The sequence below is a fragment of the Drosophila subpulchrella genome, chromosome 3L (assembly GCF_014743375.2).
Source record: "Drosophila subpulchrella strain 33 F10 #4 breed RU33 chromosome 3L, RU_Dsub_v1.1 Primary Assembly, whole genome shotgun sequence".
NCBI classification, from domain to species: domain Eukaryota; kingdom Metazoa; phylum Arthropoda; class Insecta; order Diptera; family Drosophilidae; genus Drosophila; species Drosophila subpulchrella.
The window spans coordinates 17,474,410-17,488,073 of record NC_050612.1 but is presented as its reverse complement, the minus strand read 5'-3'; the positions used below and the strand labels follow the sequence as shown (position 1 = coordinate 17,488,073).

At 40.6% G+C, this 13,664-nt stretch overlaps 1 protein-coding gene across 2 annotated transcripts in view; it reads left to right on the top strand.

Annotated features, from left to right (window-relative positions):
* Positions 1-13,664, top strand: part of LOC119555006 (ecdysone-induced protein 75B, isoforms C/D) — a 107,601-nt gene that overhangs the window by 53,294 nt on the left and 40,643 nt on the right. The window contains exons 1-2 of one of the 2 annotated variants that reach the window (XM_037866148.1): positions 5,578-6,322; positions 12,443-12,531. In XM_037866148.1, coding sequence (XP_037722076.1) covers positions 5,593-6,322; positions 12,443-12,531 — 819 coding nt within the window. In that variant the 5' untranslated portion in view covers positions 5,578-5,592. Of the gene's footprint in view, positions 1-5,577; positions 6,323-12,442; positions 12,532-13,664 lie in introns of those variants that run through there. The other variant, XM_037866147.1, reaches the window with a different exon arrangement.

Below are 13,664 nucleotides of genomic sequence, written 5' to 3'. Positions count from 1 at the left end.
TTAGATTTGGTGGGTCGTTTGGAAATTCGCAGAGTTCGGCAGGGTTTAGATTTTTATTTGACTTTGTATTATTTTAATAATGTTATTGCAATTTAAATACATTTTTCTCTAAAATAGTTGTTTTTTCTTGGAAATATATTTTATCATTTGAATATCCTCAAAAACTTGACCCCAAGACCTTCCTCCTAACCTTCGCATACTATTCACATATTTTGCATATTTGGCATATCCAAACACATTTCGTTCCTTTGATATTTTTGGCACTCGGCACTAATTGTTTATTTAGCAAACAAAAAACTAATAACTATTGTTGGGTTCGCGCAAACAAAAGGAAGTGGTAGCGAAATGGAGGAAAGCAGTTCAATAGACCGAGAACAGGCCATGGTCAAAAGATGTGCCTGTTTGAGTAAGAATTTGGCAGTTTCCAACAGGCGATAAAAAACAAAGCACACGCATGGGCGAAAATTCCGACGACCTTGGCTAATAAAAAGCGTGGGCAGGGAAAGCTTTGCATAGATTATGTAACTGCACCCGAACTATCAGCTTTCGGGGACCTTGAAAACCCTTATCGAATCTTAACCTTTTGCAAAAAACTACGAAAATACAGCGAGTCCGGAATAAATAGAAATCAAATGCTGATAAGCACACCTGTTTACCCCCAGCCCCTTTTCCACCCACATGCTTGTTCTATAAGCTATTTTTATCAGAAACAACATATGAGGGGCTCAGTCAAGAAGTGCTATGGGAATTGGGAATGCTCTTCAAGTAATATTTCAAAAATTTGGTACATGAAAATGAGAACCGTCAACTAAGACCCAATTTCTTGGTATAGTTTTTCAAGAAACTAAATGATTACATTATGTTATATTATCATATTATATTATATATTATATTATATTATATGTTATATATATTATCATATAATATATTATAAAGAACTCATTATTAATGACCAAAATTAGGTTAAAATTGTAATACCCTCCTCATAAGGAGAAGTCGAAAAAGTGACGCGGGGGAACAAAGCGCAAAGAGAGAGAGGGCCATAGACAGTGGAAGGGAGACGGGTATTGAGGAACAGAGATAAGAAAACTCTGGGCCGAGGAATTTGTGCTGCTGACCTTCATTTTGGTTTTGAAGCTGATAAGAAAGGCTCACCGATAACAGACTAACTGTCACTGCCGCGTTATGACTGTGTGCGAGGGTTTATTATTATTATTTAAGTTTGCTAGCTGGTTACGTCGATAAGGCACATGTTGTTCCACTGTACTCGTAATTCTCACACAAACGATCCGATTAGTGACTGTTATGGCATAGGCACTGCCCCAAAACTATTACGAACTACGGTTTTTATCAATTTCACACGTGGGCGGGGCTCTTCAGGGGAAGTACTGTACTTACAAGGGGTTACAAGGGGCTTACCTAGTAGTCGGGACGGTTTCCAGACGGAACCCAGTCTGCGAAAGCGAAAAATAGTTAAATAATACTTGAGTTATACGATTAGATTTTTTATTATTTAATCATATTTTATAAGGTTCTTTAAAAAACCTGCGGCAAAACTTAAGAACCAATTCATAAAGTGAGTGAATAATATTGCGCATATCAAAGGTGATCTTGAGAAACTGTAGGTTGATTCCAGGTTTTTGGCAAAACCAATTTGCAATTTACTGGGTATTTCTTGTGTTCTACTTTTATAGCTTCTTAGAGTTCTAATTTTATTTAATTAAGGTTGGGTAAAACTGATTTAGAACCTTAGAATTTTTTTTAAACTGACATTTCTGCCACTCGATTCCTATCGCGAAATTACTTTGTTCCCTTGTCTCAAGTGGGGGCAACCTTCAGAATACATATGTATCATACATGTTTTCGGCTCGTTCTTGTACCGATTGCCCCCTTCGCCATGACATCATGAACGGGCCCAAAAATTATGCGTAATCAACGACACAATCCTACCAGAACCACAATGCCGGAAAAAAGAAGCCACGCAAAAAAATTAAATTGCTCGAGTACGAAAATCACAAAAAAACTCGGCAGAGCTAAAACGATCAAAAAGAAAAAACAACACTGGCGAAATACACACATTTTCAATGCGTAAGCCGCAAAATGGTTGGCCTTCAAATTGACCGAGTTCATGAACGCGGACGGACCGACAGACCGGCGGACTCACGCACCTTCTCATTGTGCGTTAATTATATAGATACAGATACTCAAACACATAGATAAACCGAAGAGCGATAGACAGGCGGGGAGTTACGCAACCCAAAACTGGTTTCGGAGTTCTAAAATCTACTTGCCCAAATTGTTAACAACTTATCGGGGAAGTTTATTTTTTTTTCTCATATCGTATTTACTTTACCCCCTATTTTTTGGCAAACTATATCCACAAGGAAAAATGTATAAAAGAGTCGTTCAACTTGATCGGGAGAGTACTGAGGAGAGAGAATACTGAGTAGCACGGAAGCCTTCAACTGCTCGTCAACCGATTAACAATTGTCAATGATTATACCACAATAAAATAAGTAAAATAATATAAATTTGATGCCGCACAGTGAACCATTTCTCTGCCATGTGCGTGCGGCCCTCATTCTCAATTTATCGGTCAATTGTACGCCGTACGCCGCATGCCGGGGAGTTGAAGGCGAGTCTGCGTCAGGGACACTTCTTTATCGGAGTACTTTGATCCAGCTGTCGTGACTAAGTGACTAAGTAACCGCCAGAGGCCCCATATACCATACTGATAAACGGCATGAAGTTCGCAACATAAGGCGGGAGAGCGACGAGATACCACTCGGGATGGGGGAGAAAGCCAATGACATTTCCAAGGAGTTCACTCGCCCCATGATCGCGAGCAGTGATCGCGGGCAGATCATGACATGGCGAAACTCTTTGGGAATTGGCAGAAAAAAAAAAGTTGTGAGAAACGTGGTAAGGAAGGATTGGCCAGGTGATCTTTGTAAAAGCCCTATCTTCCAATGTATACTTTCCATTAGTTTAAAAAAAGTATAGATCGTCTACATTTTTAAAACCAATCCTTAACTTTCTGCTTAAAATAGCTCCAAAAATATTTTTATAAGGTTTTTACAAGTAATAGAAAAGAATTACTCCATACATACATTTTTTCCAAGTTGTGAAAAGAAGGCCTGGCGAACATGTAAATTCAGTCAGTCGGGCATTCCCAAAATGCTGATAAGAAAATATATATATGTATACTTATGGCTTCCATCCAGACAAGTCATACTCACAAGGCATTATTAATAACCTCTTGAAAACTAATAAAAGAGAATACCATCTCCCAAATATTGATAATAATACATATTTTGGAGAGTTCACCCCCATTGAACTTGACCCCCACTTGAACCCCGGGATGAGATCTCCTCGGAGGTTCCACTTTCGTTTTGTCTGCTCGTTTATATATATCCCCAGACTCGAACTCGCGGATCCGGGGACTTGACTCTTGAGCTGCCTTGGACTGTTGTCATTATTGAAATTGCATTAATAAGGAAGTTCAATGTTTATTTTTGTTTGGGTCTGGCGGCTGAAGGAAAATGTGCTTTTATTGTTATTATGAGCTCGAGTTTCTGATTACGGGGTCCAGTGGAAGATCAACGTCAGCAAACCAATGTGAAAGTGATCGAAGAGCAAGAGGGCTTAAGGTAATTAGAGATTGGATTTAAGGATGACGGAGGTGGGTGGGGTAAAAATGATCCAAACTTGGATCTCAGAACATTATGGAGGTATACATTTTTGCGTGATTCTGTTTTTAAAGAGCGATCAGAAAATTGTGACTATATAAGACCTTATGGATTTATCATTCCATTACCAAAATCAAGTATCTTAGATTGCGTTAGAAGAAAATCTTATTTGATGTTATACCCCAATTTAAACGATACCCTCAGTATCGTTTTCCACCCTATACAAAAATGGTGTTAAAGACATTGTCAATTACATTCAATAAACAGCTAATTCACCCGAAACATTTTCCACATTTCCCACAAAAATACCCCCATAAAGACTAAGAAAATAAGAATATCTTTCTGTTTTTGTTTGGAGAAAAACATGTCGTATTCCGAAAAGAAAAACAAAACCCTCCCGCCTGCCTAGGAAAATGTGTTAAATTTTCCCCCGCCGACAAATGTGCCGAAAAGTTGAAAATTGGAAACAAGGAAAACTCAGTCAAAGATTATTTTTGGAACGCCCGAAAGAGACGGCGGATGTCTAGCCTTGAATGGGTCAAGTGTGGGGGCGGTGGGCCGGGAGGGGTTATCGGGGTCTCCTAATATATAGCCACACGTGGCTCAGCGATCCAGGAAATACATTTAGCATTGACCTAGGCGAAGTTTTTTCAGCATTCAGCGGGGTTTATTGCCTTTTGGCCGTGTAAATATTTGATTTACATGTTTTCCGCCCAGTGTCAACGACTGCGAGTCAACGATCCTATCTTGCGGTTCCGAACTTTTCATTATTGTGAGTGATATAATTTTTAATTGCATGTAATTTCATAAATTTTCACTCCGCCGAAGTTTTATTGAACTCCATCGAGGGGGAGGGAGTGCGATGGGATGGTAAGAGAGAGGCCGCTCTCTTTGGCTCTCTGGCCGAGCGACATGTGTTTCTCTCACAGCTGTTGTTCACCCTCGCTGGCTCTTACCACTGCTGATACGACGTTTATGCGGGTCTATTCGGGGTGATCAGTTCGTAAAATGGTGGAGCCAGTAAGTTTGTAATCAGTGGGGCAAAGATTCTTACTTTCTGATAAGAGATCAGGACACAATCACAACTCACTCATTTTTATTTGTTCGTTTTATCAGTTAGTTAGTAGTATTTTTGTTGCCGTTGTATCTTAAAGTTGAACATATAGTCTAAGAAACTGAGCACATTGCAATAATAAGCAATGGGTAAGCAACTAAACAATTGAATAACAGTTACTTAGTAGGACCATATAATTTGTTAAGTTAAGAAACTACCTTTAAAAGTAAGCAATGGGCAGCAAACTGCCATGAACGTGAACTGTATCCGTAAACTGGGCCACGCATAAACGCGGTATCTGAGGGATCGGGCGCTCCTGCTCGCACTCGCTGTTGGCCGGCAGCACATGTTTCGAGTGCGAGAGAGTGGGAAGCGGCGGCAGAGCGCTCTCTCTCACTCTCTACCGCCGCCGACGTCGACGTTCGCTCTCAGGGTCGGCTGGCCGAAAAAACTGAACAAGATCCGACGCGAATGTTGATTTTCCTTTCATTGACTAACTGCCACTCGCAACGCGCAGATCGTCGGCTCTCCGTTCCGTTCCGTTCCGTTTCGTTTCGTTCGATCCACTTCGAGTCGCGAATTTCTAGCAGTGTAGTGAATCTTCCGCGGAAGGATAACCCCAAAGTGATTACTATAGTTTTTATCAGTGTTCTGAAAACATGAAAACTTCGCCCGAATAGGGATCCATAAAAAAGATACAAAATTTCAAATGCAAAGGATAAAATAAAATATCTTACCAAGTGCTTTAAAAACCAAAACTATGCCTATAGCGGGAAAGTTAAATTAGAAAATTTAAATATAATATAGAAAAAAGTTACCCTGAAAAGTGTTGATAAAACCGCAAGCAAAATGTTAATGTCCGCGGACAGTTCAGATAGCGCCAAGATCTCTGTGATCTGCAGCACAGTGGGCACTAATATGATAGCACCGCCAGCCCCAGAACAGCCCAGCACCACTGCACCACCCATTTTGGGGGTAACGGGGCGTTCTCACCTGGAAAACGCACTGAAACTACCGCCCAACACCAGTGTTTCGGCGTATTACCAGCACAACAGCAAGCTGGGCATGGGCCAGAACTACAATCCGGAATTTAGGAGCCTGGTAGCACCTGTCACAGATCTGGATACTGTGCCACCCACAGGTGTGACCATGGCCAGTTCTTCGAATTCCCCCACTTCTCCCGTCAAGCTGCCCCACAGCAGTGTGATCTTTGTGAGCAAATCGAGTGCCGTCAGCACCACCACTGTGGTGGTGCAACAGCAGCAGGCACCGATGCTCCAGCACTTCGACTCCCTGCCCCACCACCCACAGCAACAACAACAACAACAACAGCATCAGCCACAGCAGCAGCAACTGCAACTGCAACAACAACAGCAACAACAACATCACCTTCAACACCACCCACACCCACATTCGATGTATCCGCACGGATATCCGCAGGCCAACCTGCACCACCCGGGTGGCCTTGCGGTGGTGCCAGCGGATTCGCGGCCCCAGACTCCGGAATACATCAAGTCCTACCCAGTTATGGATACAACTGTGGCCAGTTCGATAAAGGGGGAGCCAGAGCTCAACATAGGTGAGTTTTACGGTATCGGAACTTAAGGATTAGTTGAAGGATAGGGTGGACCTTCGAACTTTTAAAAGAAAAGTTTAAAGGTTTCTCAAATATAAAATGCCATGAAAATTTAGAACTATCTTAATTATAATCACCCAACAAAACATAGCACATTTTAATCAAGATAGTGATCTTAAGTCAATTATTTAAGGAAGTCTTATAAAATAAATAGAAAGATTATCCAATTAACTGAAACCGATATGAAAACTGTATTGATCTCATAAAATAAAGCAATCTTATGCTTTGCTTCCGTTAAGACAAGATGAGAACCTTGAAAACCAAAAGTATGCAAGCCATAAAACGCCGGTATACAAATCTCAAAAATGATATATGTATGGGCGGACGGCGAGAGAAAATCCGATGTCTTATTGACCGATCTGATTTGGTTTTGACCTTCCCCCGCCAATTAGCATTAGGCCAATAAGACGGGCCAGGCGGAAATTTGCGAGGTGGCGCCCCGATATAATCATTGTGACGTCACGCATCCCGCAATCGTGTGACCATCATTATCAACGTAATTATCATTATCAGCGCGTTGATCGCCGTTTAGTCAGTCAGCTTCAGTCATCAAGGTCGTTCCGCATCCGAAATCATTTTCTGTTTAAGCTTCGAGTTCAAGTAAGTTCAATTAACTTGAGCGCTCAACACATTTCGGTTTTTCTCATATTTATTTTATTTTGTTTTTTGTTTAACCGAAAATATAACTGTACCAATGCCAGGCTTTTGTTTTATGACTAAAGGAAGTTAATGCACTTATGAGCAACCGGTTCAAGTCCGCATAAAGACTTCAGATCAGATCGGATCGGGGCAATTGCAGTTCAAGCGATGAGTCAAGGTAGTTCTTCCTATAGAGGGGAACTGGTTGATAGTCGTTTTTATTTATTTCTCGCATGGGGGGTTATCTGTGGATTCCAATAAAACTCGTCGAGAGAACCTTGGACAACAGAAAGTGTCGTTGTGGGGTTGGGTGTTGCCAAGGTGTTTAGGATATGGGTTTAGGAAAAGGATTGTGTTGGATGGATAGCTACAAAATATTCTATTTTCTAAATATGATGACCATTACTTACAAAAATGTAAGATTTAAGAGCTCTGCTTTAAAGTTTTGATCTTCGCTATTATAGTGTATTGAAATTGTAAGTTACAACCCATAAAAAAGTAGCTTACTTAGGATAAATCTCATATTCACTGGTGTACCACTCTTTTATTGGGAAAACCCCAATAAATTACCTCTAACACACCATCTCCATATTCACGACTTATACCAAAATACCTCTTGAGTCAATTGCATTTCACACTCACTACTGCATGACAGTCAAATCGAAAGTGAAAACCAAAACAATATTTATATGTGTCTCGATTATGTCTCCAATTTCCAATCCCCGGCCATATCTCACCCACTCCCGTTGCCATTATTTGCTTTACTTTGCAAAAGTGTGTTTTTCCCCATGCCTTCGATATTTATTTATGCGTTTGTGTGTTTGGCATTGCATTTCACTAAGTGAAAAACCGGGCAAAAAAGAGGTGGGGGGGGGGGGGGGGGGTGGAATGACAAAGTGGGTTTCCAAGTTCATTGCTACCCCTGTGGATCGTGGATTGCGGATCGGCGGATTTCTTTTCGCATTCGCAAATGAATTTCTTGCTGCTTTGGTTTCGGCCAGGTCGATGTGCATCCGTTTGCCAAGTCTCGCATTTCAATTGCCGCCAAACGAAAGTGAAAAGCCAACTGCAGCTTGACTTGGCCAAATTCACTTTTCACCATGGCTGCGACTGCGACTGCGCATGCGCGGCCAATTTACGGGCAAAAAAATAAAAATAAAATAAAGAAAAAAACCGGGTCTAAGCCTCTTTGACATTTTTACATAGCAGCGGGTTAATGACTCCTCCAGGTGAGCAGCCCCCCTCTAAGCCACCCCCCTCCCCCCTGTTAAATGTCGGTGAAAGTCAAGCTGCAACGCTACAATTGTCCAAAAGAAAAGTTCGCCTTGCCATTGCTCTCCGCAATTTATTTGTCTTTTGCTTTATTTTATTTTCTTTCTTCGCTTTTCACAGGCGCTTTTCGGTTTTCGATTTTCGATTTTCGTAGGCGGCTCTTGAACTTTTGCTCACTTGGAAAGTTTACTCTATTCGATTTTTATTTTATTTTGATTTCATTTGATTTTCGTCCGATCGTGTTTATTTTTATTGGCACAATTATTTGTGCATTTTAGAAATTTATTAAGCGGCCAAAGACCTGAAAGTGAAAACGTCCATCGACAAATCGAAAGTAAACAATTTTGTATTTCTTATTGCAATTTATTAGTGGGCAAAGTTTTGTTTGGGCATTTTTTTGGGGACTTTTACTTTTGGTTAATTGGTTTGGTGGGTTGAGGCTGGGAATATTTTTGGCCAGGTTTCTATTTGTTCAAAATATTTGGAAATATGTTGGATTTTTAGTATAACTTATGTAGTTATTAACGCTCGCTTTAGAACATCCAGTAATTTTGTATATTCTTTATACTTTCCCAACTGAAAAATTACTTTTTTAAATATGAGTGACACATGCCCATATTTTGCAAAAAGTAAGCGTTCCCACGCCTCGAGCAGTAACCCCCGAAAAGTTCAATACATTTATGATTCCCACCGAAAGTGCAAGGCACCCGAAAAACAAAACAAACCCGAAGATCAATGCACTCGGCCCCTTTCCCGAAAAATGAAATGCAAAAATTCTGTTTCATTGAGAGGTCATTAATTTGCATTCCCGCCAAAAAAAAAAAAAACAGATCCCATTGCATAATCGCAATTTCAGGCAGCTGTTGGCAATTCAATGAACCCCAAGCGAAGGTGACTAAAAAACGCGCCCACTTTACAAGGTGTATCCCTCACTGCGAGCTGACCTCAGTTGCGTTTTTTGAACTTGACGAAAATGTTGAATAAAATTTTTTATTCCTGACTTGATTAAACGATACATTGAACTGGCGCTAAATAAAAACGCTACAGAAAAACCTGTCCGAACATTTCCGCATTGAAGTTTGTGGGCAGAGCGAGAACGCTTCTCTCGCCCCCTCTCTTTCACTCCTGCACGCGCAAAACTTTTATTGATTGAGCGAGAAAGAGAGGGAGAGCGAAAAATTTCAATGTCAAATTTTAATTTAGTAGTCTTTTTTTTTTTACTCACACAGAACATTGCCAATATGGCACTATCTCTCTCTTTCCCTCTCTCTTCAGCGATCCTCCCTCTCGCTCACTCTTGTATTAATAAATATTTTGAGTAGTCGAAATTCGCATGTGTGTGCGTGCTCTTTTTTTCTTGTGGGGTGTGTTTGTGAGGGGAGCTGCCATTTGTTTGGCTTATTTCTAGTATTCTGATAGTGCCCGTTCCACCTCTTCGCAGACACCCCCAAAACCCCCGCCCCTCCCGCATCGGTGTGCGTGTGAAGTGAATGAAACTTTCAAGGTCGCCTCCGCTTGCATGTGTGAGTGTGAGCAGTGCGTATTAGATAATTCCCATAGATTTGGCAGGCAGATTATTTGGTTAGCGAGAATTTCACAGACAGCCTTTAATATTCTTTGGAAAACATTTCCAAAGTAAGGTAAAAAAATGTTTTTATGAAATTAAATATAAATGAGTGTCAAAAATATTATTTTAAAATAACATTTGTCTCTCATTATATTATAGTTCCCTTCCTCTTATTTCACATGGAAATTTTTGAACCAAAAATAGAAAAACAGTACAAAATGTTTATAATGTTGGAACCAAAAAAAATATTTAAAGCATTTTAACACTCACTTTAAAAGATTAATTTACATCTAACTAACTTATGATCTAGCTAGCTTAATGGTTCCTTAACTATAGCGTTTTAATCAACCTCAGAGAATTTTAAGATACCTTGCTTGTGAGCACTTCGCAAGTCACTTCCTCATATGGGTTGTTATTACACCGAAAAAAACAGAAATTTTATTGATTAGGCCCTTACACGTGTCGCCGATTGGGAACTACACACTCCAAGTTCCCAAGGCGATGAGACAGCGATAGAGGAAGAGAAAGAGAGGGCAGGAGGTGCGGGAAAAGAGATAGGGATAGGGAGGGGGCAGACAGAGAGGCCTCTCCACTGACCTTGCCACCTTTGTTTATAAAACACAATTTGGTAATCCATGAGCGAATTTATTACAAAAGCAAGTTCTTGCCAAAAAAAAACCTATATTTATATAAATCACAATGGCAATGACGTAAGCCAAACGATTCCGAATGGGTTCCGAATTAGGAAAAAAAGACAGGCAGAGTCCGAGGGAGATAGAAATACAGAACCTGGCATTCTTTATTCTCTCAACGCCCCCCATGAAATATTTTTAAATGTGTGCCACGAAATTCCCCGAAAACAAATACACCAAAATCACAAAGGAAACCCGAACAACAACCATAATATTTTATTCAATAAAGACAACTTGTGAAATGTTTTTTTTTTTTAAGTTCAAATAAACATGCCAGCTGTGATTGTTTTATTTTTTTTTTGCTTTCTACTCTGATAAGAACTTCAATTACGGCTGCTAGTCTTACAGATAGTTTGTATCTGTATCTACATACGTCTATGAATATGATGTTTTGGTGCTTTGCTTCCTGGTTTTGAATCTGGTAGATACAAGTGAATGCTAATTTATCTTAGAGATTGTTTTTTAAAGTAGAGAACGTGAATATTTAGATATTTCCTAGTTTAACTTTAACTTTAAATATTAAAAAAGTGTTATTAAAAGATCACTTCTACAGGACTTCTAAAAAGTTAAATACATAAATTCCAAAGAAGTTAAAAGATACGGACATACTAAAAATTTTGTATGCAACATAAAAATCATCCGTGATCATTGGATGTTGATTCATATAATTATACCATTAAAACGCTTCTCATTTGCAGCTTAATTAGGTAGCCAACTCTGAAAGTAGACCACCACTTATCCGCACTCTTTGCTGATCACTAATATATTTACATATTCGCATACAGCGATCTTTCGGTCGGGAAACTTGAAGCGAATTCAGTCAGTGGCGTGCGAAAGATCTGTGCGAAACCCCTTTCCTCCTCGCAGCCTGTTTTGTTGTTATTGTTGTTGTCCGATGCAAAAGTGCAACGATCTGCAGTGCGAAATGTCAGTGAACTTGTCGGCATTGCAACCACATATACATGGCATCCATGGTTGTGTGTGTTAGTCTGGCACAGAAATAGCAAAAAGCAGATACAGATACAAGTAGCTCATGATCGCGATGTTCGTGTTCATGATGATGATGATGGCCATGGCAGCGTGAAGATCATGAACATTGTTTGCCATTTACAATTGTTTACAAAGCGTGGCGTGTCTGATTGTTGGTGAAAAGAGGAAGTTAAGGGGGGGGGGGGGGGGGGGGAGAGATAAAAACGCGAGACAGAGAGAGGCCTAGAATATCTTCTACCGCTGGGAGAAAGAGCTTCCTCAACACGGAGAAAGAACCAAAACAGAACCTGTTTGAAGAAAGTCTTTCGCTGAGCCGCGAGAACTTGTTTCCGCCCAAAAGAAAGTCTTTCTCTTGCGCTCTTTCTCTGGTTCTTGCGCTCTCTCTTGTTTACTTTCTTCTGGCTTGGTTGCCTGTTTTTTTCTTCTTGTTTACCTGACGTGCCGGTGAAAGTTACGTAACATTTCTTCGGCCAAGAACGAGCTCAAGTTCACCAACAAGTTTTTTGTTGTCTCGCCCATTTTGTTTTGCTGCTTTCTTCGTCTTCAGCATGGGCATTGCGTTGTTTTTATTTGAAGAAAGTATTACGTCCCCTTCAGGGGGACTTTCTTCTGATTACACATGGCATTCGATAATAAAATGGAAGTGATAATGAAAGTGGTGGATTGTTTTTGGGTCTAAGATGATTAGTTAGTTATGAAACTTTATTAATTTTAAGAAATACACCATACAATAAATATTTTCCTTAAAAGGTTAAATATGAATATGTTTGTATTTCTTTTTCCCACCGCTGACAATTTCTTTCCCCAGGCAGAGTTACCCCCTTATTACTTCACAATTTCGTCAATATCCTTTAATGGTATTTTCTGTTTATTAATCCTTAAATTGGCATCTTTTCTTTGCAGAATTCGATGGCACAACGGTGCTGTGCCGCGTTTGCGGGGACAAGGCCTCCGGTTTCCACTACGGCGTGCATTCCTGCGAGGGTTGCAAGGTAAGTTCGTGCAGCACATACATATGTATACTTCGGGAAACAGAGGGGGTGGCAGCTCAAAAGTGTGCTTGCCACGTGCAACTTGATGCCCAACCACCAAGCGTGGCTCTGACATTGAACTCTGTTGACCTCCTTGGCAGGGAAAAAAAGGGATCAGATCAGGAATTACTTTAGCAGGGATGTTTTTTCGCCAGCAACAGGCCCTTGCCCTTCACAAAAACCTGCGTCGTCGTCTGGCGAATTGTCCTTGCATTAAATTGCGTCGCAATAAAATAAATCAAAATGTACAACAGCACAATCCTGGGCAAAACAAATGAGACACAAAAAATAATATAAAGCCACCACCAAACCAGAACGAAACCTTCAATTTCAATGCTGGCCTTTGTGGATGATTCTTTTCAGTCTGCACTGGAAAATCAAAGTGAGATGACGATTGTATTTAAAGGACAAGGTATTTTGTTTAATAGAATAGAACATTTGGGTTCCAAGGATGCTAAGGGTCTTAAGATCATTACATATTCTATACTGTTTCCAGGGCGATTATTTTCAGAATGTGAGCTTAGGTCAAATTAAATCAAAGTATCTTTTAAATTCTTGCTTACTTAATTGGTTTTTATATATTTAATATTTTGCTCAGTGCTTTTCCTCGGCTCCTGCTGCTTTTAAGGCCTCTGTAGCCGCCCTTTGTCGTCTGTGACATTGAAAATGCCGGCCAGTTCATTCGCCCAAAGAGCTGAACCTCTGGCCAGAGTCCGGTGATCGTTCCAGTGATTGTTCCCTTGCCAGTGAGGAGTGTCTCGCCTGAAGGAATCCCAATCAACCCGAGCTTTTCCCGGCGATCACGCGGGGTTCGTGTCACGCGATCACCGCCATATCCACTCTGCACAACCTTGGCAAAGTAGTTTGCCCTATTCCCTTATATTCGCCGGCACTCGGCGTTCGAAAAGCGAGTCGGGTTTAATGTCTCAATGACGTCCTTGAATTGGGTTAACAGCCAGTCGAGCTTGGTTCTCGATCTCGCTCCCTCCTTCCATCAGCCGTCCCTTTCTTATCGTCTGGCCCTCGGCGGTCCTTGTATTTGTTTTTTCATTTAAACTGTCTGCGCGTCTGAAATTTCAAACGTTGCGAAAACG